The 27846-nt window shown below is 45.8% G+C and overlaps 1 protein-coding gene across 2 annotated transcripts in view; it reads left to right on the top strand.

Annotated features, from left to right (window-relative positions):
- Positions 1-4724: 4724 nt before the first annotated feature.
- LOC142590519 (guanine nucleotide-binding protein G(o) subunit alpha-like) overlaps positions 4725-27846 on the top strand; it is a 54086-nt gene continuing 30964 nt past the window's right edge. For both annotated transcript variants that reach the window (XM_075702709.1, XM_075702707.1), the window contains exons 1-8: positions 4725-4970; positions 9706-9940; positions 13957-14048; positions 20005-20097; positions 22171-22331; positions 23246-23374; positions 24805-24934; positions 26434-26505. In XM_075702709.1, coding sequence (XP_075558824.1) covers positions 9817-9940; positions 13957-14048; positions 20005-20097; positions 22171-22331; positions 23246-23374; positions 24805-24934; positions 26434-26505 — 801 coding nt within the window. In that variant the 5' untranslated portion in view covers positions 4725-4970; positions 9706-9816. The remainder of the gene's footprint in view (positions 4971-9705; positions 9941-13956; positions 14049-20004; positions 20098-22170; positions 22332-23245; positions 23375-24804; positions 24935-26433; positions 26506-27846) is intronic.

Below are 27846 nucleotides of genomic sequence, written 5' to 3'. Positions count from 1 at the left end.
AGGAGTGTGACTGATTCGTCTAGTTGGTGCACCAGTAGTTTTTTGCTGCAAGAGAGTGCATACGTGTCCCAATAAGACAAGACGACATGCAGCAGGCAAGGACGAAGAGTCTGACAGGTCTACAAGATGCATGGACATAGAAATGCTCACAGTGCATATATGTTAGTCAACAAGCGTTTGCAATATATATATATATATATATATATATATATATATATATATATATATATATATATAAGGAAAAGCATCACATCTGCGGCGAAACACACCCTCGTGCACCAGCTATCATAGGTTTTTTTTTCTGCCTTGTAGAAAAAGCGCAGAGAACAGGAATCAACAAACCCGCGTGTCTGTTTGTTGTTTTTGTTGATGTGGTTTCTTTACAATATACCAATAATGCGTGACGACGAGCATTTGGGGTGGTGAGTCGGTCTCATAATTTGCCAGCAGCTCTCTTCGCCATATGTTACATGTTCGCGTGTGTCATTCCGCTTGTTTAAAGAAGGCTAATTATGTAAAAAAGAAACACCGTTGTTCGTGTTAATTGTTTTTTAAAGGTTAACCAGGAAAATCCCTAAATTTGGACAACCGGGAAACAAAACCGTGATTTCGCCCCGGGTTTCTCTTTTTAGAAATAGCACCTGATTCTTACGCCCCCATACTCACCTCCACCCCCCCCCCCCCATTTTTAGAAATATTAAATCCAGAAGCGATGGACCCTAATTATATGTGACTTCCTTCTGCATATGGTATTTCTGTTATCCTTGTTAAGAAACCTCATATATATATATATATATATATATATATATATATATATACGCCACTGGACCGTAACCATGCCGACGTTCGTCGAGAGAAGCGCGACGAGCGATAACGGCGCTCGTAATTGGAGGGTGGTCGATGTGAGTACCCAGATCGTGGTGTTCCTCGGCATTCATCGACGACCTCTGCGGCGTTAATTGCCATGGCTGCCACATGGGGCCGAAGCGGCCGGCGTTCGCGTGCGTTCTGTTTCTCATGCATAGCCGTCCTGAAAGCCACCGGGGCAACATGAGAGACTTGCGCACATCGAAGTAATTCTTCTCTTACAATCTGCCGTATTGTCGACGAGAGGGCAGTATTGGAGTATCGTATCACATATACGACGCACGTATCCAATAATCTCGTATGATCATATGGGAACAAGAATTAAGAAGAAAGGGGGTTAACTGAGGTGCCCGATTTTTTATTAATCATGTAACGAGATGCCAACAAACAAGGGAACCAAAGAAAACATAGGGGAGATTACTTATACTTACTAATTGAATTAAAACATGATAAATTAATGACAAATGAAAGTGGATGAAAAAACAACTTGCCGCAGGTGGCGAATGAACCCACGTCTTCGCATTACGCGTGCGATGCTCTCCTTTTTCTTTTTTTCAAAAGGTTTTTTTTTTCGAATACACGAAAATTTTGGAGAAATATTAAATTTCAGTTTACCATAAGCTAAATTGGTGGTATAAATGTGTCCAAAATTGATTTATGTGGTGATCGTGTTTTTTTACGCTATTTGTATTTACTTGGGTTGTGTATTTTGCAGCGCAAGTGCTTGTGTTCTGCGTTTTCGGCCATTCGAAATATTTGACTTTATATATGCGGATGTGCACTGAACTCACGCAAGAAACTTTGCGATTCATTAAACGTCGGACTGTGTTGTTTTTATACATATAGTGTTCTACTGAGTGTCATATGTTGTGATATTATTCTCCGGTTTTGTGCATATTTGCTTCCTTTGCTAATTAAGTGACAAGGAGTATAGCCAGTGCCGTCATAAAGGCGCCAACTTCTCCTATTAATGATTTCAATAAAAAAAAAATAATAAGGAAAGCTTCGTTATCATCCGTGGCAAGATGCGAAGGTTCACGTCACATGTAGTCTCGCATTCGCGCCAGTCGCTTGCAGTTAATTTGAGGTGCTCACAAGTAAGTTTCAAGTTATACGATAGGCTTCACAATAAATTTATGCGCAGTGCGTGTCCACTGATCCGGACGGTTATAATTGCCTTTCGCATTTTCGGACAAAGACTTATCGATCGCGATTGCGAGCGGGTCCGACGGAAAAAAATGACTCGTGCTCCAAGTTCCCGAATGCAGGTTTCGCATTAAGTCTCGGCGGTGGACAAAGAGCAACGTTGTGGCGTGGAAAGAGAGAAGAAGAAAAAGAAAAAGAAAATAATGCGCGCACGCAGGTCAGCCGAACGATTATTTCTCGATCAAGCGAGTTCACCATTGGGCGGCTAGCTGTCATTACTTTCCCGATCCATTTCTCTTACTCGATGTATATTTGTTTCGAGAGTTGACGTCCCGAAGTGACTCGGGGGCTGCGAGAGTGTATTGGAGGGCCGCGGATGAATTTCGGCCACCATGAATGGGGCGATCTCTCTGACGTGCACCTGTCAGTCTAGACGCACGAACGGGTGTCCGCATTTCGCGCTCGTCGAAATGCGGCCACCGGCAGCCTGCTGGCGAAAGGACGAAGTAATGGCATGAACGCGTATGCGCTCACATCTACGAAACGCGCATCTTCCCGTGTCCTGACTTGTCGTATAAAGGAAACTGCTTGAAAACCCGTCGTTTCACCCACCCTCCCCTCAAGAATGCGAAGAATTATACGCCCCTTTCTACTTTTCTTTTCTTTTTTCACCGCCGTCGTAAAGCTCGAGACGTGATATTCGTTTAATTAATTGATATCGCGCTTCACACCCACCCGCAACCGCGAGAAAGGCTCGGTGCAATGCTGTCATCTGATCGTATCTCACATCGGCTTCCTCCTTTCCAAAAAGAAAGAAAAAAAAAGAAAGAACGAACGACAACCTAAAACCATGGTGCCTCATCTCAGATGACGACTATCACCTGTACCGACGGGACTAAAGGTATATATTAACACAAATATATGTTTTTACACGCAAATAAACTCAGGTGGCGTAGATGAATGATGAAAGTATATATAGAGAGATATAGCATTACGATTATCGAGCAACCATTATTTTACGCCCTTTGTGCGGATCTTACACCGAAAGGTTGGCGCATTGTCGCCGCACAGCAGAAGACGCGTCATCAATCTCCTATGGTTCCTCATTATATTGTATTGATTGCGGGCACGGTGAATGTCGATACCGCGCGATACTTGCAAACAATGGAACGGTTCGCCGTGCGTATACAGATCGAGGGCGGTGTCCGCACTTTCATCGCGAGAACGAGTCCCATATTGGGGTGAGATAAATCGTACAGTGCGTTCGCACCGCTTGGTATGAAAGCGTGGTTGCCTCACTGTAATTGATGATAAGTAATTATAACAACTAGCAGTGGAAGAAACCATTCACCTATTTATCTGTGTGCTAATAGCCATAATTATGACCTTCTGCAGCGGACAAGCTTGATAATTAATGAATATGTTTAAAAACGAGACATATTCACTTGCTGCCAAGAAACGCGCCTGCGAATCGGGAAACAAATGCAATATTATGCGTTTACCACAACCATAGTAATTATCAGGAGCGCCCGTACGTCATGATATGACTATTCAGTTGCAGCTACATTAACAAACATAAGTCGCAGCTAAATATGATTATTTGTACATTTATCATACACGAAACCTCGGGTCACTGTAACCCGCGTCTGCAACCAAAATGTGCTGGTATAGTTGACATGATATAACAACGTTGCAAAAACCATGCGCGCCAACCGTCGCATGAATTTCTGTAAAAATCGGTTTAGTGCCAAAAAAAATTTTTAGCGTAAATATTCAGTTGTGTTTGAAGCATTCATAACCTCACATGTAGCTGCAGTTAGACTTTTAGATCTCTTCTTATCAACTCAATTCAATTCGAGCGTGCTTGACAGAGGCATTCGTATTCTTTTAGCCCACATATACTCCGTATTTTAATGCGACGAAAACACGCGTTGCCGCTGCCAACCTAATCTAATCAAATTCATCTTCGACTGATTTCAAGTGCTCGAAAATGCGCGCAGTTATTATATTTGACAGCGCGTAAATGCAAACGCAAGGCTGCTCGAGAATTGTAGGTTGGGCTTACCTGCACAGCGCTCGAGTAATGCGTGCGGCTTACTCCGTCTGGTTTCCCGAAAGCGCCGTTCTGGGTTTCACTCGTGATCCGAACGCAATGAGGAAACTTTGCACACTCTAGGTGGGCAGCTTGTAACTGGTTGTTCTTTTCGGCACTGGAAGTGTGTTTTGGAAAACAATGAACCACGCACACACACCGCCGACAACATCCTCGGAAACGAGTTTTGTGGTGAAGAGTACCCGAAGGCGACAACGAAAGGCCGACTGTGTCGCCATCTGTGTTACGGAAGCACGGCACTCAAAGGTAAATAAATAGGTTAGTTGAATGAATGCATTGATACGCTTCGGAATTATCTCCGTATTAACGTCCGCGTAGTCTTACGAGTGTTGTTTGATAGTATTGTGAAACGTATACAGTGTATTTACTCAAAGAGCGCATGAAGTATTCTTTTATTTGTGGCTCTGTAGACTCATTTTATTCCATTATATTATGTCTGTTTGGCTCGTTCTAGTGGAAAGTAATAACAGCTGCGAGCGAAGTAAATTTGTGACCTGCCGGCTGACATACTTTTTTTTTTTTTCATTCAGTGCTAAATTATGTCGATGCTGGCGACGTGCCACGGCGACTTGTCGAAGCTTCGTCGGCGTCTCTCGTAAGGGTTTCTGGGAATGTCAACAAGCCTGTGCGTGCGTGCGTGAGTCATTGCGTGAGCACGTTTTTTGTTGTCAGCGCCGTATTTTTGTCACTTTTCCGCCTGGACGCTCTGGTGATCGACCTTGTTCTGTGCCGTGACCGAACGAGCCATATGGAGGTGCCGCTGAGACCACGTTGACTGACGGCGCCCGGCGAGGCATCGTGACCGCGTCCGTGTCGACCCCTCTCAACGAAAAAAAAAAAGAGCGTAAGCGACCCATTAGCATCACACCGTCTATTTAAAAATGTCCGCCGCAGCGTGCTTTGCACGCGCGCTTTGTTGTCGCAAATGAGCTTGCTCGCTTTGTCGTCACGTGCGCAGCAACCTCATTTGACGAAGCCGCGCAGTCTTATCGGAAGGGATAGCTGGGCGGAGCATTCCTCGCGCGTAGTGTCTTATCTGCGAGCATCGCCAAGCTGGGTGCCAGCCAGGCTACTTTGCACTCTGCGCAGCGTTTCGTGTGCTAGCCGCAGCCGATAAATGTGCTCGGCCGCGAATTCGACCCATAACGCTAAGACGCTAGACCGTCTTCTGTGCCGCCGTCACTTGCGTGTTGTAAATTTCTGCAACCTGCGACTTTTGCTGGAACATTCGCTCGAATGTTGGCGGTTGCGTGTTAGTAGGGTGCATCACTGCCTCAGGGGCTGTTTCGATCCAGTGTTCGACCATCCGGGCTAGCGGAACATGCGTTTAGAACAGACTGTCTACTCCTATGTAGTACTACCTGCGATGTCAAAAGCTTAAGATATGACCCGAGGAAACGAGTTTTCATGGTACGCAGCGGGGAAATCGCTGCCTTCGCGCGCTCCGTAGTAGGTCGGGGTTGTTCGTCGCATTTTGCGCTCGTATAACTGCTGGCTTCACCCACCACCGTGATAGCGAGATCTCCGAGCGAGAAAAAAAAGAACTCTTCTGTTCGCAGCGTCCGTCGTGTTGAATACACCAAACACACGGCGTCGGCGGGGTCGCTAGCTCCCACGGTCCGCCGTTCCGCTACGGTGCTACGCTACGCACCTGTAGCGCGTAACCGCGAGACCCGGATGTCCGCATGATCTCGGCACTATTCTTGACGCTCGCTGCATAACTCACCGGCCGCCAACGCTCCATTGGGAGCGCGCGCAGTTTGCGTGCCTGCTTCGTTTGTTTGCGTGCTCGTTTCTTTTTGTTGTTTTGAAGTCGCGTGCATCTACCGCCGAGGTGTGGCTCGGTGGCTTTGCACGGGCGTGTAGCAGGAGATTTGCCGCGCGCTCGTTTGAGCGATGCGAGAGATTGCAGCGTGAAAAAGTGGCGGGGTGGAGCTTGCAAGCGCTCGCTTGTCAGCTGCGATTGGCGCGTAGCTGCTTGTTTTCTCGCATCTGTCTTGCGCAAAGGCGCTCGGCTCGGGAGCGCGAGTAATAATATCGGTGCACAGCTGCACTGGGCTGCCTCTGCACAGCTGTCTTGGGTGCGCACTCGAAACTAAATGTGCGGGGCTTTTGCGCGTAGTCCCGTTTGCCGTTGTGTGTTGTTTTCAGCGTCACGGAGTCGTTCTGATAACTAGTCTGAGTGCCTGCACTGTTGTGTATGCACTCACAAATTTGGCCAAGAGCATTCTACAGGTTTACAAGAAACGCTGTGCAAGCCAAGCGGATGTTACTTTTGCACATGCCTTATGCGTCTTTACGGGCATTACGTGCCCTGAGAGTATGTCAACAAAAATTCACTAATAAACTTTTTAATTACGAACTTTAGCACACACGTTGTGTAGTTATGGAGCCAGTATGTGCTTAAAGATGTGGCAGGGAATGCCGAACACAGCACTTTGAAGGAACGCTTACGTAAAAGGCAGTGCCAGCACATTGGCCTTTGTTTTTCCACAACGCTTTCGATGCGCACTGATGTGCAAAATTGCGTGCAATACTTATGTCGCATATTTTGGTGGTGTATATATTAAATCTGAGGAAAGCCAAAGCATTTCTGTTGAATGTGCATTCCTTGAGCACTCATTGGCTTCAATTCCACAATCACATGGCATCAAGGTCTAAGGCTAACAATGTAAATCATGAATCATAGTATGTGTTTCATAAGTGCAAAGCTTTTGCAAATAATATTTGCCGAAGAGCATAAACCATCTTTAAAAGCATCATTGGTGTAGCTCGCAAAGTGTGCTTAGTGTGATCGGTGTAACGTTAAAAGCAAGAGCATGTTGCTGGGCTAGTTGGTTTGTACTTGCAGGATTCAAAAAGTGCACACACAACATGTCGCAGGACGAAAGAAGACAGACACAGGGCCAAGCACCTGTCCCATATCCATTTGCTTTCGCACTATGTTAAGCTGAGCGCTTCTTGAAACTTGCAATTGAGAGAGAAAGAAAGACATCATACAGATAGGAAAACAAAATGTGGCTTGAATCCAAACAAACACCTAGAAAGTGCATTCATTATAAGAACATTTTTGCTTGCACAAACGTGGCAAGTGTTGGCAACGTGGCAAACGTAAGTGTTGGCATTAAGCCAACACTTGTGACAGTGGCTCAGTGTGCTAGAAAATGGGATTTTTAACATTTCAACCCTTACATTTTACATTGTGAACATATTTTTTTCACGTGCCTAGAGCTGGCAGTGTTATACTTTACGTAACGAAAATTGAGAGTAGTAGTCCGTGCCAGCAATGATGCACAGGAAAATGTCACACTTTCTGCAATGAATCAGCATGCTCGAGTCGCATAGAGTTTTCAGCCACTCTGTGGAGAGTCCGCAGGCATTGGCCAGTGATTGCTGTCATCAAATCTTCTGGAATTCTTTGGCATTGGCCTTGAGGTGTGCATGCCTCAGCGATGAACGGATGGACAAATATTGAGTTTCCCAATTGAAATGGTGTGGTGGCAGATGCCACCAAGATCATCACTTTTACCTTTCTTCTGCGCCTAGTTTCATTCTTTAGTACTCCCGGTTCATGCTAGAGCAACTCATTAATCCCGAAAGAAATTTATTGACCTAAATTATATTCTTTACGTTCCTTACTCTTGCACCAGCAGTAATCTTTTCTTTTTTTTTTTAACATTCTCTACCACAGATTAGGTAAGCTTTCCTTTAATGTACCTAACATTCCAGTGCCTAGCATAGGGTTTCCACATCCTCATTGATCTCTGCATGGATACTGCGATATGCTAACAAAATACATGGTTCCCACATGACTTCCACGTGCTATGCATGGTACTATTGTCATCATCGGCAAGTTTCCTGCTATAACACCTTCAGTGCTGTGATTGCTACTCTAGTTGTTCCAAACTGCTCCAAAAGGCAAACGTTGCTGCATCCTGCTGCATTTTCCTTAATGTGCGTTAAAGCAGCGCCAAAATTTGTTTTCTGCTTCTTTCTAAAAGAAAACTACCGTATAGACTCATGTAAGGGCTGCACTCCAAACTTGGCAGCCCGAAATTTGGAAAAAAGCATTTCCAGTGAGGAAGCAATCACAATCATTGAGCAATGCTGCTTGCGTGCATCGGTGAATTTTGGCACGCTGCATACTTCTACATGCCGCTACTAGGTGGCGAGAGCTGCGTGTCGACTTCTGATGCAGTGGTCTCAACATTCTCAAGCACATTACAGTTAAACATCACAGTAGGAGGGAGCTTAGGACTTGACCTTTAGTACCATATAATTTTTTTTTTATCGCGGTAATCATTGCACTGAAAATTAATAAGGATATGAAAAGTTACTTATGTGCTTTCCCATACAATGTCAAAGGTGCCAATCTTGGTGGAATGTTTAGGTATAAAATTCTTGCTGCTGGTGAAAAGGTGCTGGCAGTTCATTCAGAAAGCGCGAAAAAAATTTGCGCCCTGCACCTCAGAGTTGAAATGGGTGAAAATGCAGTTTGCGCCTTCAGTGTTTGTACGCACACACCACCACTGACGAGGATAAGAGAGATAGATGGAGTTTGACAAATCATGTAATATGTGGAGCAGATAATGGACCCTTTTGTATAACTGTAAAGCTAGCTTTTCAGCCAGGCAGTGTGCCCAGCTAATGACGGCATGGTCATTTCTGCAAACAGTGTATACAACATGGTTTGGTTGTGCCGTGACATGGAAAATGCAGACGTGGCTCTTGTGATGAAACCATGTGCATTAAATGAGACGCAGCATGGGTAGCTAGCATTCCATCTGTAAGATTACCGGTGCTACCATTAGCTGAGCTAATGCAAAGTGCAGGGAAGCGCAGTTGTGAAGTGGGAAAAAGAAAGGTCTATTGGTGTTCTGTCAGAGAAACAGAATGGTGTGCTAAGACTGGCTAAAGGAAGAGAAAAACATCCGACGATGGTGGATGATTGGCTGGCGCAGTGAAATTAGGAAGTTAGCAGGTATAAGATAAGAGTGAGTTGATGTGGAACAAGCGTAACTGTATATTACTGGGAGAAGCGTTTGACCTGCAGTGGACTGGACTTAGGTTGATGACGATATAGGCCAGGCACCTGGGCAGAATCACCGTTGCACCATACAAGACCTGAAACTAACAGTCTTATGTGGCTGCCATTTAAGTAATTTATGCACATCCTACTGGGACTCCTGATGACTGTCTTCTGTACTTTCATAAGTGTCGAAGGATTCTCGTAGCACATTGGATAAATTTATTTTTAATAGTATTGGTCACAGGTGGCGCTTTGTTGCACATCTATTCAGGTAACATCAGGTAGCATTCATGTTGTGGAAAAATTTGTTATACGAATGGTGCATTCTTAGTACTAAGTGACATGTTTTAAAACACAGTTAATGAAAAAAAAACCTTGCGGGAACTTTTTTTCTTTCTGTCTTGTATTTAATCATGACATGGAATGCAACGCAAAGGCCTTTGTCATTTGTTTTGTCCTTAAGCTGCAAATTCTGCATTGGCTTTTTCACGGTGCAGTCTCGTGTGCGCAAGGCTGTTCTGACAATCACATTGGCATGGACTCGTTGCAGGCAGCTGCTGTTCCATCAGCGGCAACAGTGGTGCGCGCCGTCTCCCACCAGTCGCCGTGTCATCAAATTCCCTGTGGTGGTGCACGTGGCGGCACCCAGTGGTGATGGGGCATGGGGGGATGCCTCAGTCTTGACGATGAGGAGAGGAAGGCGCGCCTGCGCAGTGCCCAGATCGACCGGCAGATCGCCGAGCTTGCACGCCAGGAGTGCAATGTCATCAAGATCCTGCTGCTCGGTGGGTGCATGGTCCTCCTTTCCTCCTCGGTATTCACCATGGTGGCTTAGTGGCTATAGCTGCTAAGCGACCATTAAACGAAATGTGGCTGCCGTAACCAGGATTTGATCCCACGACCTCGTGCTTAGCGGCACGAGGTCGTGGGATCAAATCCTGGCCATGGCATTTCATTGCGGACAAAATTAAAAAACTCCCTTGTGCCATGCATTGGGTGCACATTGAAAAACCTGAGCTAGTCAAAACTAAACCGGAGTCCCCCACTACGTCATGCCTCATAATCAGATTGTGGTTTTGGCACGTAAAACCAAAGTATAATGCTTTGTTTTCCTGCTCCAGATACAGATTGTTGTGTAAATGGCAGTGTGGGGTATACATAACATTTCCAGCTAATGCACCGGCTCTCGTGCTCATACTTCACACAGTGGAGGAAGTGCATGCTACCACATATGAATGCTACATTCCTTGAAGGGACACTAAAGGCAAATACTAAGTCGACGTGGACTGTTTAAATACCATTCCAGAAGCCTTGCAATGCGTGTTTCGCGCCAAGAAAAGACTTCGTTTACAAGAAAGTTGTATCTGAAAGGTCCGAATACCTTTTTTGAAATTCAAATCTCCCACCACCCTACCGGGTAATGGTGAAGTTGCATACACCATCACCACCCTTTGCTGCCGTTGGTGAGTAAAATGGCACCCAAGAGACGGTGGTACTGAACCAAGACAGAGCGGTGGATTCTTCGCTGCAGCAGCTTTTTGGTCAAGTGGCCTAGATCATTCGGGCATCCCACAACATCACATGGAAGTTGAATTCTCTGCTACTTGCAGTTTGTGCAAGCTTCGCGAGCCAGCAAAACCAGCGCAGCACTATGCGATAACGAAACTACTAAAACGCAAAAGCGTGGGCGGTGCGGAATCGAGTGAAAACGAAACCTTTGGACCACCCGTGTCATTGTCGAGGGTAATTTCAATGAGTTCCTTTTGTAAAAATGACATAGAACTGGACAAGTAGGATTTTATTTCGTCTTATGACACAATACAAGGATGTGTTGTTTTGCAATGAGTGGTTGAGTACTAGTGACAGAATTGAACTGAGGAGTGCTTTCGTCATTGGGTAACTACTTTAATATCACGGGGGAGTCTCTAATCACGTCCTGCATATACCTCAATTTCTCAGTTATGAAGGCTCTGTTCGTGATAATATTGATGCCTTATTGTTTCTCGAGCACTGCTCTGTCACTTTAGTTGGACTTAATATTTGCCTTTAGTGTCCCCTTAAGTGTTTAATTCATAATCAATCGAAAGTATATGTCACGTTCAGCATTGCCATATACAAACACTATTCAGCATTCACAGGAGCAGGACGATGTACAGTCGAATGCACCTATAACAACACCGGTTTTAAATATGTTTTAGATATAACATGAGCAGCCGATGCACCGTCAACTTTTGTATGTGTTCTATGGTAAAATAAACTGCTGACTACAATGCTTCCATGCCGTGTTATTCGTTGTAACACTGAAATGTGGCTCCTAGGTGTGTCCACCGAAAGGAAAATGGATGCAAGATCCTCGGGAGGGAGGGGTGAAGGGAGGGTTACACAAGCCCGTTTGTCACAGTTGCCTTTGTGCCACGCATCCCGCTCATCACACCTTTATTGCATCGCATCAATGGCCTCGTGCACCCCTCTGCCATTTCCCTTCCGCCTTCTCGCCAATGTCGGAGGGGCGGAAGGGAAATGGAAGAAAGGCTACGAAGGCTTGTCGTGTTGGGTATGCTGCACAGAGGTAGGTGTGGTGAAACTGCTCACATTTTTCTGCTTTCTTTATTTTCCTGGATTTCGCGTTCCTTTTCTCTTTGTTGCAGACACCTAGTAGCCAGATTCAATTGTTGTAGTCAATAAAGCAGCATGGGAACATTGTAGTAAGCAGTTTACTTTACCCTAGACCATGCCCAAAAGTTCAGCGTGGGGCAGCTGCTTATTGTTACATTCTAATGTTGCTAACTACGGTAATGTATAAGTGGGTTTGACTTTGTTTCTTTCTGTCTCAATGAAATGTTTGAATGTTTGTCCCCTCTGCTTACTTTCTTTTGACCCTGTTATAACAACTGTCGATTGTAGTAATGGGATTTTCTTGGCACTTGAACGTTATTGTAAGTGGCTTCAACTGTAATGACGGAACCGGGTGCATGTTTTGTTTCACCCTAATAATGACAGATGGCACCACTGTTCCATTGCAGCAAAATCACCAGCTCAACTTTCTTTCTTTTCTCCTTTCTTTCTCTCTCTCTTTGGCATTGCATGGCTGCAGATAACAAGTATTTCCAGTTCATAGGCATGCAGTAAGCTAGGCAAGCATATAGCGCAGTGTTGAAACTCCGTGCACCACGAAATGCCATCTCTGTGCAAAATTTGAGCGCATGTGACAAGGAAGAGTTGTGTTCACACAATACATACGTATTCAGTGCATGTACATCTGTTACTTTGGTGCGGCACAACGAATGGTCCTGATGTGCACAATGTCAAAGGAAGTAAGAGAAAGCCCACAAGATGGCAAGCATGGAATGCAAATGGTGAATTGTGACCATACAGCTTGGCATGGGAGGACAAAGGACAGAGAAATCAGTGCGAAAAGACTAAAGTGGTGTCACTGAGCCTAGTTTGTTAACTTTTCGCCCCTAAAAAAATGTGTGGCCACACTAGCTGGAAAACTCGTGCTGTGACTTCTGGTGAGCGGCGGTGTTTTTCTGGTGTGGTGTGGTGCACGGTGCAACTAAGGGTTGATCGCACATAACTGCAGGTTGGGTTACAGCTCATCGAGGGGTGCTTTCATAGTTTGTGCTTGATGGGGATCCTTGGTGAAAGCAGTTGTATACCGAGTAACCTAGCTTGCATCTCACTTTGTGCAATAAACCCTGTTGACAGTGCATCTATGTGCTCAGCTAGCCTTCTATGGTACCATGTTAAGATGACCTCTTTGTTTTCATCCACTGATTTTTGCATGAGATCACACTTACCATTTAGCCCTTAAAGGGCAGTTTATTTTTTTTTTCTATTACAAATATCTTAAATTCAGAATAGCTTGTTTCCAGAAAAATTCAGCAAATTATTTTTTTTCTCAAGTAACGTTAGAATGACAAAAAAGATTTCATACCGTCTATGTGGTTTATTCTTTAATACACGAATGTTCAGTAATAAGTATTTGAGTACATAGTAAAATTCCTGTGACTAGTTTGTATCTCCAAAATAGCTGAAACAACCAGCATATGCAGCCATAGTAAATGTCACGTGTGCATGTGAGCACACACATATAAATTTGTCTGAAAGAGCAAGCGAATGACAAATACAATGCAGTAGTTGCTTGCCGGATCACTAAATTGGATACAATCTGATCTCCCATGTCAAGAGAAAAGAAAGACATGCATGGCATTGTCGTCAATCTCTGAACACTTGCCTGTCAACAGAGGAATTGCAAGCCTGTGAGAGAAGTATGCCGGCAAGGATCTCATGGAAATTACAGGAAATGTGATACAAATTGGTTTTTGCTGCCCCCATAACCAGAAACTGTGTGCAGGTGTGAGCGTGCAGCAGCAAGCAAAAGTGAAGCATGCAGCCAGCGTGGTGGTGGCCACCAGTTTGCGAAGTGATGACTGTTTCTCACAGGATACTAGCGGCAAATGAACATAACTATATTTTTTTGCTGGTGTTTCGTTGCAAAAGGCACATCTTTCAAACATGCAGTCCTCGTAGCACGTGTATTTATTTATTTATTTATTTACAAATACCGCAACCTCAATGTAATGTTTGAGCAGGGTGGATTTACATTTGCTAGGTCTTTAAAAATTGACAAACAGAAAATAAAAAAAAATGAAAGAAAACATGTATGCCTTGTTTGCAGCTTGTTTTCAGTGCCATGCATGTGGGGTGGTGACCCCGAAAGGGTTAATGATGGCCCACACATCAAGTTTGTTGCGACAGCTGGAGTCTTGACAGTGGCTTTGTTTCCATGTCCCACCAGGTGCTGGGGAGAGCGGCAAGAGCACCATCGTGAAGCAGATGAAAATCATCCACAGCGAAGGCTTCTCTGATGAAGAGCTGCGTAGCTTCAGGGTGAGTGACGAGGTCTCTCAGACCACGTCTCCCATTGGTTTCATGACTGCGTGCTTGCTTGCGTAGTGTTAGGCCTTCGTTGCAGGGGTTTCCAATGAACAACATAATAAAAAAATATTAGTAATACAGCAGAACCCCGATTATATGACTTTTGTGTGACCATGTGAAAACACGGTATAATCCGATCATTGTATAGTCCAACTTACAAAAATTACGCCTATAATACATAACTTTGTGCAGCAGAGTTGCAAGGAGTTTCACTTTAAACTATAGGACAATACTCTGCAGGACTCAGAAATGAAAACTGCCAGAAAAGCACATGAAAAAATATTACTGCAGTGCAGGTGCCAGTCACGGTTTATTGGAGGGATTTAGCATAACGTGTACCACGATCCTCCCAGCCAGCATGCTCAAACATTTCTTGTTTTCTAACCTAAAAACTTTTAAAAAATTGGTCAGTTTCTTATAGACTTTCTTTGAACCATTTAGCAAGAGCATTCTTTTGAGTGAGCAGCATCAGCTAGGAGGCTATCTACAGCATCACCTGCACATATGAACGTCTGAATGTTGTCGATGCTACGTAGTATATCCGCGAGCGTAGGCACTGGCACGGCAGCATCCGTGGCGTCATTCTCCTCCGAGGCAATGGCCAACAGTGTCGGCACAAGGCAGTGCGCCTCGCACGTCCTGTCTCGTGCAACGAGCCACGCGAAACCAGGAACCCAGCGATAGGCGCATAAAAGGTCTTGTGGGCTTGTGTGTTAACAGAAAGCTCCGGTCTGTGTATGTGAACACACATTTCTGATACGATCTACACATGTTCTTGTACTTTACATAGCTACTGGGGCAGTAGTCTCAGGTAATCACTTTCAGGCATCACTTTTGCGTGACTCAGCACTGAAAGCATCGATGCAGACGGCTGATAGCAGTCTTGACACTGTGTAAAAATGGCAAGCTTGGCTGACACTCTGACCAATAATGCGGAGGCATTCAATGCCAAGTCACGCGAAGGTGAAACCATCTTGGCAAAAGAAGTGTGGAAGCATGTGGACAAGCAGTAAACACAAAAGACACCGAGAGAGAGAAAGCGCAATGAAACAGCAATGAAAGGACGTAGGTTAGCAGCGGTTGAGCAAGGTAAAGAGGAGGAGGGAAAACAAATGCTAAGAGGGCGGCATACATGAAGGAAGGAAAAAGGCGGCTAGGGAGAGAGCACAGAAACCACTTGTAATTTTCCGCATACGGAGGGGACGGCGCCGTAAAGGAGCTATTGGAGGCTGGTGACGCTTGTCACGTGCCTGCCGTTGGGCTCGCAGTTTCACGTTGGTCATCACATGAGGCGGGACGAGCATGTCTCGCATCGTATAGTCGAGCTCTTTAATGTATTGTTTTTATGAGGGCGGGAGTTCACTAGAACTGCACTCATTTATCGTGAAACCCAGGTCGTCACAAAATCGAGCGATGCATAAGCGGGGTTTTGTTGCTATTGACAAAAATGACCCAATAGACTGTATTGATACACATTTGCAAAGAATTACTTTGTTGCAGAACAAGTCCACTGTGGCTCATTTGGGATCATTTAACATGCTAAGGGAACAACTAGTGCCACGGGAGACCTCATTTGCAATGACTGCGAATGCTTTAAGCACCTTACATCAAAACGTGGCCTCAGTGGCTGGGAGTCGAACTCATTACATTGGGCTCAGTCGATAGAGGGCTGCAGGAATTTTGCAGTTTCCAATGTGTTTGAAGATCATCCCTTTCATGCCGTGGCAGTTGGTTGGGATTGAGACTGACTGGTACAGCTGTGGCAGATTGGCAGCTACAGACAGTGGTGCAACAGGTGCTGATTTGACAGAATTTCAGGAGTCCTTGCGCTTACTGGCACTGGCCAGTCAGTGCAATTGTGCGATTACTTGGCATCTTTGTGGTGGCTTTCTGCAACAAAATGTGGTGTGTTGCCTCTCAGATCAATCTACCAAGGAAAGCCACATTTATATGCAGTTATATATTAGACACATTATTCGTGGCCTAAATGTGCTCTCACTGAATGTCTTACACTAGACACATGCTCACAGTAATCAATGCTTTAATAAACAAGCATTTTTGTCGGCTAAGGAAAGCATTATGATACACTTAAACTGGTCATGAATGTACTCGTTGAAATAGACAAGGGAAGAAATACTTCTCAAATGTTGCCACATTATCCACACAGGGCCATCGCGCCTTGGCTAACTCCAGTCTTCAGCCTTCTTAGTTTGTGCCAGTGCTGCAAAGAACTGCCCACTTTTTGCCATCACCCCAATACCATCAAAACGAGTAGCTTTTGGAGCTAAACTACAGTGGAACCCCGGTTTTGTGATGACCCAGGTTTTACAACGGATTAGCAGTCCTGGCAAAGTCCCCATAGAAGCAATGCATTAAACACCCCATTACCCGACGCAATTTTACGCCTGACCCATGTTATACGACAACCCTCGCAAAGCGCGAGACCGAACGGCAGATGAAAGAAAAGTGCCTCGGGTCTCTTTCCTCGCTCTGTCTCTCCACATACGGAGCACTTGACACCGCTTGACTGGTTCGCTGTGGCGCAGCTTTCTTCCCTGCCTTGTCTCACTGTTCGTTTCTCTCTCCCCCACCAGCGGCCGCCCGCGATGCTCACTGTGCTGAAATAGCGCCTTTTCTTCTCCACAATCACTTTCTCCCTCTCTTCCCGGTGGCGTCGCCTCTCGTCGCGTTGGGGAAGCGTTTCTCTCCCCCCTCCCACCAGCAGCCGCCCGCTGCGCTGAAATAGTGCCTTTTCTTCTCCAAAAACACTTTCTCCCTCTCTTCTCGGCGGCGGCGCCTCTCGTCGCGTTGGGGAAGCGTTTCTCTCCCCCTCCCCACCAGCAGCCACCCACGATGCCCGCTGCGCTAAAATAGTGCCTTTTCTTCTCCACAAGCACTTTCTCCCTCTCTTCTCGGTGGCGTCTCCTCTCGTCGCGTTAGGGAAGCGTTTATTTCCCCCCCCCCCCCGCCAGCAGCCGCCCGCGATGCCCGCTGCGCTGAAATAGTGCCTTTTCTTCTCCACGATCACGTTCTCCCTCTCTTCTCGGTGGCTTCGCCTCTCGTCGCGTTGGGGAAGCATTTCTCTCCCCCCCCCCCCCCCACCAGCAGCCACCCGCGATGCCCGCTGCGCTGAAATAGCGCCTTTTCTTCTCCACAATCACTTTCTCCCTCTCTTCTCCGCGGCGGTGCCTCTCGTCGCGTTGGGGAAGTGTTTTTCTCCTTCCAGTTTCCTAGCAGCAGATCGTTGACAAGGTATCGCGGAGATGCCTAGGTTTATCACACATGTTGTTTGTCGTAATCCTAGTGACCATCATTCAGTGGAGGTTTTGAGTTGTGTGGAGCAACGTGATGCACGATTTCCCGAAAGCGGACAGTCCTGTCGCTAGGCGATATGCTGAATATTATAGAGGAAGTGGAAAAGCGGCATGGAGCCACGAAAGCCAGCATTGCCCAGGAGCTTAAGATACCCGAATCTTAGCTTAAGATGATCCTGGCAAACAAAGCGGTGATATTGCAGAATGCCAACAAGTTCAGGCTAAAGCGGAAAGCGGCAAAAGGACAGCATGAGAAGTTAGAAAAAGTTCTCGTCAAGTGGCTGCATCAAGCACAGAGCTCTGCGATCAACGTTGACGGCGCCGTTCTAGATGAAAAGGCAGGCCTTGTGGCATTGCGTTTGGGCATCGACGACTTTCAGGCATCGAACTGGTGGCTGGATCGCTTTAAAAAACGAAACAGGATTGTGTACAGCTGCTCCTGCGGAGAAAGCACTTCTGTGGACGTTTCAACGGTGAACAACTGAATGGAGTCTCTGCCGGAGATGATTGTTGCATACAAGCCCTGCGACATTTTCAACGCCGGTGAGAGGGGTATTTTTTACCATATGCAGCCCGAGCAAACCCTTGCGTTTAACGGTGACAGCTGTCATGGTGGCAAGCATAGTAAAGAGCTTGTGACGGCACTATTCTGTGCTAACGAGGATGGCTCCGAGAGGTTGCCCGTGCACGTGGTTGGAAAGTTTGCAAAGCCACGGTGCTTTAAGAACTTGAAGACGCTCTCATGCAGCTACAACTTCAACAAAAAGGCGTGGATGACGTCTTCGCTCTTCAGCAATTTTTTGCAGCAGCTGGATAACAAAATGGGTGCTCAGGTGAGGAAAATATTCCTTTTCGTGGACAACGCACCGTGCCACCCACCCGATACGTCCAGCCTGAGGAACATAAAGTTTTTTTTTTTTTTCGCTCAACTGCACAAGCCAGCTGCAGCCACTGGATGCCGGCATCATTAAGTGCGTCAAGCAAAGGTACCAGAAGCGGTTACTGCAGTGTCGGCTGGTCGCTATGGAGCACAGCGAGTTGGAGAAAAAGATCACTGTGCTGGACACCATGCATTTTATTGCCAGTTCATGGAACGAAGTGTCACGAAGCACAATCGCTAACTCGTTCAAGCACTGTGGCTTTGAGCCAGTGACTCCCTCCTCTGCTGGGGACGTAACAACCTTGATGCCACTCGAGGCCGATGCAGGCTTCTCCGCCGACGATTTCGAGGGTTTAAACCTCACCACAGCCTTCGCTGAGTACATGGAGGCCTACGACAACGTTGCAATCTGCGGCGTGGTGTCGCTGGATGATGCTGTTGAGGAGGCTTTGCGTAGTGCCGACACCGCTGCGACATCGGACAAGGACAACGATGACGCCACAGATGCTGTGCCTGTGCCTACCACGTTTGCCGAGGTGCTACGGCACATGGATGGCATCCGGAACTTCATCTGCTCACACGCCGCTCCAGAGGACCTCCTTTTCGACGTTGCCTAACTCGAGCGAAAGCTCTTGGTTCACGGATCAAACAAGGTCCAAAAGAAAATTACCGACCTTTTTTTAGAGTTCGCGCCGGCTGGCAGGAATCATGGCAGTGGGCAGTGGAGTGCTGTAAAGGTTTGTTTGAATAAAGCATGGATGGTGCCTGTACTGCAGCATTAATTCTTATCGCATTTACTTTCTTGGTAATTTGGGTTTCCAAGCCCTGCAGAATATGTTAGTAGTTTACATTGAAGTTTCTCGTAAATCCGTCGCGCGATATAAGTAGTATTCTTATAGACATAATTTATGTTTGGATTTTACAACGCTTTTTCGCTGTCTCGAGAAAGTCGTATAATTGGGGTTCCACTGTAAATGTTGTAGACTGTTGCAAACCATGTTCTTGCGCAGGAGAGGTAGGTGCTGTCACAAACAATTTGGTGGTGACGCAACCTTGTAGTCTGTGGAAACCTAAGAATGCAGTATCAAATACTCTACTGGGCACCTGAAATTGAATGTGTACCATGTTTACTCGATTATAACGCACCCCCTAGTGTAACACACAGCCAGTTTTATTTGCGGACGGAAATGGAAAATGAAACACCCTCGATTGCACTGCACACTCCGATCATCGAGAGGAACAGCATAATTTGTTTTCCCTCAGAAAAATAAATATTTTAAACTCTGAAGTTGCTGGAGCATGAGTTAGATGCGTCCAATGCTGACAAACTTCCTGCGCTTAGAGCATGACGAAGCAGTGCCTTTGAGATTAGAAGATGGGGTGTGAAATTGGGAGGGTAGAATTTGGGCATTGCCTATCGCATTCGTAGTCGATTCCGACGAGCATGTCATATTTCAGTAAATTCTTCCAGAAAAAGATTCTGGCCGTTATAATCGAGTGAATATGGTGTATAGATGAGCCAGACAGCTGCATTAGCCCATTAGTGTGATGTCACAGCAGGAATGGGCTTCTTTCAGTATCGGCATTTCTCGGGAGTTATGTTGCCGAGATGTGGTTCTGTGGGGGAAATTTTTGTGGAGTTTGTTATACTGAGCACAGTGTGTGCCAGCAGTCACTCAACTATATTTTGTCAAATGGTGCCTGTGCTGTGCAGCCGACGGTGCTGGACAACCTGCTGGGCTCTATGAAGTACGTCCTGACAGGCATGGGCATCCTGCGCATCAACCTCGAGAATCCCAAGAATAAGGTGGGCACACAAGATGCTTCGGTTAAAACCTAGCCTCTTGCATTTTTACAGTGCCCTCCGGTGTGAGGGGGCATACGAGGCCGGCAATGTGATGCGACGAAGGTGTGCTGTGCAGGATATGCGGGACAAAGGTGGATGTGGCGAAGTGGCTCACATTGTACTTTTTTTTTTTTTAAGCTAATAGCTTTCTTTGGCCCTTTTGGCCATTTTCACTGTAGGTAAGTGGTAAGGCGACAGTCGGACATGGGCGAGGAAAGGCGAGGAAAAGCGCCAGCGAAAAAGGCGCATCCTTTCAGGCAACCAAGTTGCAAGGGGGGGGGGGGGGTCATTGTTCATGAGCTCTCGCACAATAGAGTGGTGAGGAGGGATGAGAAGGGAGGCAAGGGCACTGTCACTTCCTTAATTCGCTTGCTCATTTGCCGCAGGAAGACAAGGGACAGTTCCCATGTTCTCGGGCGCGCGAGTTGCGGGGAAGAGCTGGAGGAGAGATTAGGCTTTCATTCGTTAATAACAGAACATGCTGGAAAATCAGGCAACAAAAGAGGTAGCATGCTCGCCCGAGCTGAATTACTACAGGCACCAGATATATTAGGTCCTTGACACTGTTGCAGAAACATACTGAAGCAGCTAAGGCCTAACTGCTGTTAGCACTCTTTTAACCCATGCATGGGCCCATTGAATCAACTCAACTGACCCTCCCGCCTGCCTCCATTGTGTGGGATACTCTAATGGACCGCACGTCCTTTGGGAATGTCCCACTACCGGCCCCACGTGGCCCAATATCCCGCCTGGCCCAGCCTGGCCCAGCCTGGCTCAATCAAGCGACATCTGCAGAAGATCAGCAATATCTTTATCTGAGCCAGAAAGACGCCCTGCAATAAGGGTGTTGTGTCGCTAGCGGCAAAGTTTTGTCATCATCATCTTTTGTCACATTTATTTATTTAAGATACATTACAGGCCCCTTGACAGGGCATTGAGTAAGGGGGGTAATAAAAGTGCAAAGTAATTCGTGAAAGTAAAAACATATGGCTCAAATTTGCAATTTAACACATAGAAATGGAGAGGAATCGATGATAATGTGGTATGACAACAAATATAAGGTTGGACATGTCTATCTCCATGGCTGTCAGGAAAAAAACTTGAAGGGGAACGAAGATGGCGAGGGAAATGGTGTATGCTCTCGAGCAAGCGAGTACTAGCGGGGATGGGTGGCAAGATGAGGAGGGTGTAATCACCTCACTCCCTTGTCCATCCGTTTGTTCGTTTGGGCTATCACTTACATTGACAATTGTTGCCGATGGTTTGTGCATAATAATTTTTTATTTGTCAATGCGACAAAGGCATTTCATGCTTGCTGTACGGCACAAACACGAGTGTGGTGAAGCTGCTCGTTGTTGTTTTTTCTGTGGATTTTGCTTATTTTTATTCTTTCAGTGCACACACCTGGTAACCAAATTGTTATAACTGACAAAGCCGCACGTGAGCATTGTAGTAAGCAGTTTATTTCACCATAGAATGCATACAAAAGTTGATGGTTCACCAGCCAGTGTATTTTTAAAACTGGTATATTACTATAAGTGAGTCCGACTGTACATGGCCTGATACCAGCATCATCATCTGCTCATTTTATGTCCACAGTAGGATGAAGGCCTCTTCCTAGTGAACTCTAATCATGGTACTTTTGTCTTGCACCAACTGTAACCCATCTTAAGTTTGCAAATATCCTAAATTTCATCACATCACTTACTTCTCTGCTGTTGTTGACCGTGCTTCCCTCTTCTTGGCCCCAATCCTGTTACTCCACTTGACCATTAGTTATCTGCCCTATACAATAACATGGCCTGCCCCACTCCATTTCTTCCTCATGATGTCAACTAGAATATTGGCAACACTCGTTTTCCATCTAATATTCATTTCCTCTTATCATTCCTCTAAAGTAGTTAAGGTATTTTGAGATGTCTTACTTTCTATTGATGAAAGCACTCCTTATGCGAGTGTTTATGTATGTTTTTTTCTCCTTATTGCAATGGCAATTGTCTGAGCCTAACCTTAAGCTGGTCCATTGCACTGAAGATGTATGCGCAGACGGTGCTGAGCTGTCAGTGCTGCTTTGACGAGAGCATGACCATGCTGCCATTTGTGGCGTCCGCCCTGAAGAACCTCTGGAACGACAAGGGTGTCCGGTTGGCTGTCGCACGGGGCTTCGAGTACGAGCTCAACGACTCTGCGCTGTAGTGAGTGATGCACCGATGTACTTCCTCTAAGGCTTGGGGGTTCTGTTTCTACAAGCAGCTGTAGCTTGAACTGGTTGTTATAGTGCTACGAGTGCTGCTGCCCTGTGCAATGATAGTTTGTGGTGATAGTGACAGACTGTGGTTGTGTACCTGTGCTCCCTTTCTCTCTACTCTCTCTCTGTCCCTTTCCATCTCTCCCCAGCTTAGGGTAGCAAACCGGATCTTCCCCTCTGGTTAACCTCCCTTCGTTTCCCCTTTCTTCTGTCTCTCTCTGTCATTTAGAGCCCTGTGTGAACAGTAAACAGTAAACAGAACTGGCTGAACTTCCAGCTGCAAATGGCCACATTTTAATGGGGGGAAAATGCAAAAAACAATTGTGTACTTAGATTTAGGTGCATGTTAGAGAACTACAGGCAATCAAAATGAATCTACAGCCCTAATTAATCAACCATGACAAATTAACCCTAATTTTGCACTATGTCCGGGGAGAAAAGTCTGTTTGTTATGTTAGTAAATGTGGTACACTGTTTCTCTGTGTGTTCATGCATATGTTTATATTTGACAGCCTGAGCTATCACACTGCATTATATTCGGAACCAGGCTCAACATATAATGCGAGATTGTAATTATAATGTATAAAACAACAAAAAGCTGATGGAGTTTCCATCTTGATTTTAAAAAACAGGCAAAGAAAACAAGCTGTGTGTTGTCCTTTTCCTCTCTCTTGGCTTAATGTTTTCTTACGCCTGCTTTTGAGAAGTCATCATTGAGTTGCTTTTGCAAGTCAGGAGGTGGTGTGTGCATGCCCACTAGGCTACAGATGGCAAGGTGACATGATGCTGCTTCATTGCGACAAAGCTGCAAGCAGAACAACAATATGGGGAAATGGATGACCGTGCCCGCCTCTTTTGCAGCCTGTTTGAGAACATGGACCGCATCTGCTCGGAGAAGTACATGCCGACGCCACGGGACGTACTCAGGGCCCGAGTGCGCACCAACGGCATCATCGAGACCCACTTCAAGATCGACGACATTGTCTTCAGGTAGGGGTCACAGAATATTTGTACTACATGCGGAAAGACACAGACAAAAGAGTAAACTAATATTTGCGCTGTATTCACAAGAGCAGCACAGCCAAAGGCCAACATGGTGACCAGCTCATGCCAAGCCCAGATGCCCGTCTTTGTCTTACTTTGCGCCATGTCTCATAAGCGTGCCTGTTGTATTGCAATAATATCTCCACAATCGATTCTGCGTGGGGTTGATATGTCTTGGTTGCATGTTTGTAGTGAGCAACATGTTTGTTTTGACTTGGCTGATTTGTTGTGGAGCTTCAGCTGGTGTCGCCGATGTTTGCCGCTACCAACCGTTCTGAATATGCTGCCTCGCGAAGGAGCTGTTTCAACATTACCCTGGTCTTGGCTTATTGGCAAAGAGCGCCATATGTAATTTTGATTGTAAAACACCTTGAAGTACTTCTGAAGTGGATGGAAGGGCTGCAACATAGCAGTAGTTGGGACTCGGTGATCTATCTTGGGCTTGGTATACTTTCCGTAATCTGACTTGCATGCAACCTTGTGAATATGCTAAACCATTGTCTCTTTCATACCAGTAAGAGGTTTATACCTTCAGAAGAAAAAAGCACGGCCATCATGTAATGTGACCAAGAATCAGTTGCCTAGGCAACGTCTAGTGGCATTGAATGCTTACTTTTTATAGCTTCCACTTGACTGCGCCTTGTCTGCTTGCACTTCCTCCTTCCACTGTGTCATCTACTGCAATGAAGATTCCTCCCTTTTCGAAGGAAAAAACATCAAGATTCTTGGAAATTGTAGTCAATGCTTTCGAAATGTACACCGTGGTCCAGTAATAAACTGAATTGTGCGTCGACCAATCTACCATCACTGGAGGATGGCGCCGGTCGGTTAGGCAGCGCTAGAATGGCGCTCGCTCTACCTAAGTTCGAGTTGTTTCAGCGCTTGCTTGTCGCTGCAGCAACTCGTTATATATTTTATATGTAGTAGTTTAGCAATGAATTAGGTACTTTTAATTACTGAAAAGGTACTTTATGGCATATATACAGCCTAAATATGCAGTTTTCTAAAAGTACAGTTTTTCGTGATATTTTTTTACTTTGAAAGGCCGCTACTAACAGAATTCTAGTATAATGGAACAGGGTGAGAAGTTCACATCTCTACAAATCTCACTCGACTGCTTGTCAAAACAGCACCTTTTGTAGCTTTAACAAATAAAGCCTTAAAGGTCTCTCAGATTGGGGTACAGACATGAGAACCAAATTTTCCAGCACCATATGTGCATTTTACGCAGATGTTTTTGTGTACAGATATAACATACAGGTCCTTTGCCGTAGGCCGTGCCCCATTGAGATGTGTGGTTGTTCACCGCCATGCCACTTGAGACTGTACTGTACTGTAGCGTTGCATCTCTCTCTGTGGTTATCGCCTGCCTGCAGGATGTTTGACGTGGGTGGCCAGCGGTCAGAACGGCGCAAGTGGATCCAGTGCTTTGACGACGTCAAGGCCGTACTCTATGTCGTGGCCCTGAGCGGCTACGACATGACCCTCCAGGAGGACCCCACTGTGGTGAGTGGGCGATGCGAAGAATCTTTTAAGTTCCGTGCATTGGGCACTTACTCATGCTGTGCCCGCCGCAGTAGTGCAGCAGCTATGGCGATCCCGGCCGGAGCGGCTGCATTTTGATGGGGACGAAATGCAGAAACGGTTGTGTACATAGATTTAGGTGCACCTTAAAGAATCCCAGGTGGTCAAAATCAGTCTGGAGTACCCCACTACAATGTGCCCCATAATCAGATTGGAGTTTTGGCACATAAAACTCCGGAATGTTTTTCTCACTCAGATAGCATTGGCTGGGCATCTGCTTTACACTGACTTGGTTTATCTGCTCCTTGCTTCTCCTGTTCTATTTCTGATAGTACTGCCACATCTCAGTGCACAAACCAAGCAGCCTTTGTGAAATTCTAGACAAAATAGTTCAAACCTAACTTCGTGCATAGAGACTTCAGCATAGACAGGTTGAGCTGAAAAAGAATGTAAAGAAAGCAGTAACTACAGTAGGACCCCTGTAATACATTTTCCTCAGAACCGCTGAAGAAACTGTACTACCAGGGAAACGCACGAACGAATATGCTGTTAAAATCAGGCGAACATGCTGTTAAATATTAAAACAGACACTGCATGGCTCGACCTCCAAAGGATTTACAGTCATAATGGGGTCTAGAGGGGGCAACCTAAACATCCGATATATTGGATGCAGCAGAGAATGAGGGACTTACTCTAAAGATGGCTAAACGCATCGGCATCTACCAGCGACGGCTTTCTTGGCTCAGTGCCAAACACGTGGTCTTGTCATAGTGCCAGGATTGCTGTGGCTTATTGACACATCCAGTGCATAAAACTGATGGTAGTATCTCCAAAAGTGATTGTCCGAGGATACAGTCATTCAAGAAAGCTTGTCAGTGTGTTGCTACGAGCACATAATGCTTGCATGTGACCTGGTCAGTCTGTGTTTTGACCAATGTTATGCTGTTGCCATAGGTAGGCAATGCATGCACCTAACTGAAGTCGACCATGTTGCGATAACCAAATGAGCGCAGCTTTCTTGCAACAGTCGTTGTCCAACGCTTCTCTCAGCTAATCACCGTCCTTGTTGGTGCTGACATCGAGCGTGGAGTTGGCACCACTTGAAACTGCTTGAAGAAGTCGCCCGGCATCGTGTCACTATTTTATGCACAAATTAAAAAAAAAAACGCTGGATGTGCGTAACTCGTGCGACAAACAACAGATGCTGCCGATGCAGCCTCTCAACACTTATTAGCTTGGCTTGTCCTGCAGTTTGGGTGCATTCACCAACTACTGGATCGACTAGGCTTCGCTAGCTTCGGTTTCGAGGATTAGCCAGTGACGTATCTCGACTTGTCCAGTAGATGCATAATTTTTCCTGGCAAGGTACTTGTGTTGTGAGTGCTTGGGATTGTGCCCATGGTGGGGATGCCTCACTGCTTCCTTTCCTTGTGAGCATGTTGCTCACTAATAGTGTGCGTTCTGCATGTGGCTTGTTACAGAACCGGCTGCACGAGAGCCTGAAGCTGTTCTCTTCCATCTGCAACAACATGTTCTTCACCGACACGTCCATGGTCAGTAACTTCCTTCCACTCTTGTGTCTGCCACCGATGCTGAAGTCGCCACCTACCACACACATCTAAAACTGGCACACAAATATCTATATGTCACATATCTCAAACGGCTATAGGAATGTGCACTATAGATAATAGACATCTTTTCTAAAGAGGACAGTGAAAAATCTTACGATGAGATTTCCATTCTCATTAACACTATAACTGTAGGCAACTTCCATATACATGTTAAGCTTGTTTTCTTTGCCAGCTAGAAAAGCAGTCATGTCTCCAATGGCAAGTTTAATTGGTTCATTTATCGTAATGTATGTTGTCATGTAGTGGTGACGGTGTCCTGGCAGGAACACACAGAGGCAAAGTTCAATGATAAACTGCAGTTGTTTATTGCTACGACTGTAACAGTTTATTGTTTACGCAAGTGCCAATATGCTCAAAGGCTTTTGTAGGACTTTGTAGGTGTAAGGGTTTGGAACGCCATTCCAACTGAAGTGAAACATGTCATAAATTTCAACTTTCACTGTAAACTTTTACTGCTTACTCATCAAGTCTCAGATAAACTCTCTGCCAAAATCTTGTTTGTGCTCTATTTTGTTTCGATTTGCTCTCAGTGACTTTTTGTTTGCTGTGTTTCTTTCTCTTAAGTCATCTTGCAACTCTTGGGCCTATTCTGTAACGGTTCACTTTCACAAATGCCATTGGCCGGCGCTTCATCGTCATCCCTGGTGGGCGTGACTATAAACTTTGTTGTCGTCGCACAGGTTGCAAATCATCTGGAAAGCGAACTTGTCGCCTGCTACGAGCAGAACCACATAGAAGTGATTCACTCGAGGGTCGCAATTGTTATCGCGAGGGTTGCTAAGGCAACCGAGGCCGCCAGTTACTCTTGCGCTGGCTGGCGCGCCGAGACACATGCCAGTGGCTGCTCCTTTGGTGGCAAGCATTGGCGAAAGACATCGACGTGGTGAGAGGCAATGGCACCACACATTTGACATGAGCGGAGGAGAGTTCTGAAGGCAATTTAGGCTCTCCGTAGACACAGCGCGATGGATTTCTGATGAGCTAGAACATCTCGGACCACAAGATTTAGTGACATTGACATTATGACAAAAATGCTGTGCATGCTGTGGGGTTTTTTTTTTTTTTGCTTTTTTTTTCCACAGGCTTTCAGCATTTTGTTGGGAATAAAGAAGCGGTTGAATTACCACAACCGTCAGTCAGTCGCATCATTGCCGCCATCGCTAGGGCCAATACGGATGAGGGAAAATAAAAAGTGTAGGTGAGATTCCCTCTGTGGTGCTGGAGAAAGCTGCAGTCAAGAAACACTTCCTTGACTGTGGCAAG

This window comes from Dermacentor variabilis, chromosome 8 (genome assembly GCF_050947875.1).
Source record: "Dermacentor variabilis isolate Ectoservices chromosome 8, ASM5094787v1, whole genome shotgun sequence".
Classification (NCBI taxonomy): Eukaryota; Metazoa; Arthropoda; class Arachnida; order Ixodida; family Ixodidae; genus Dermacentor; species Dermacentor variabilis.
This window is presented reverse-complemented; position numbering and strand designations above follow the sequence as displayed.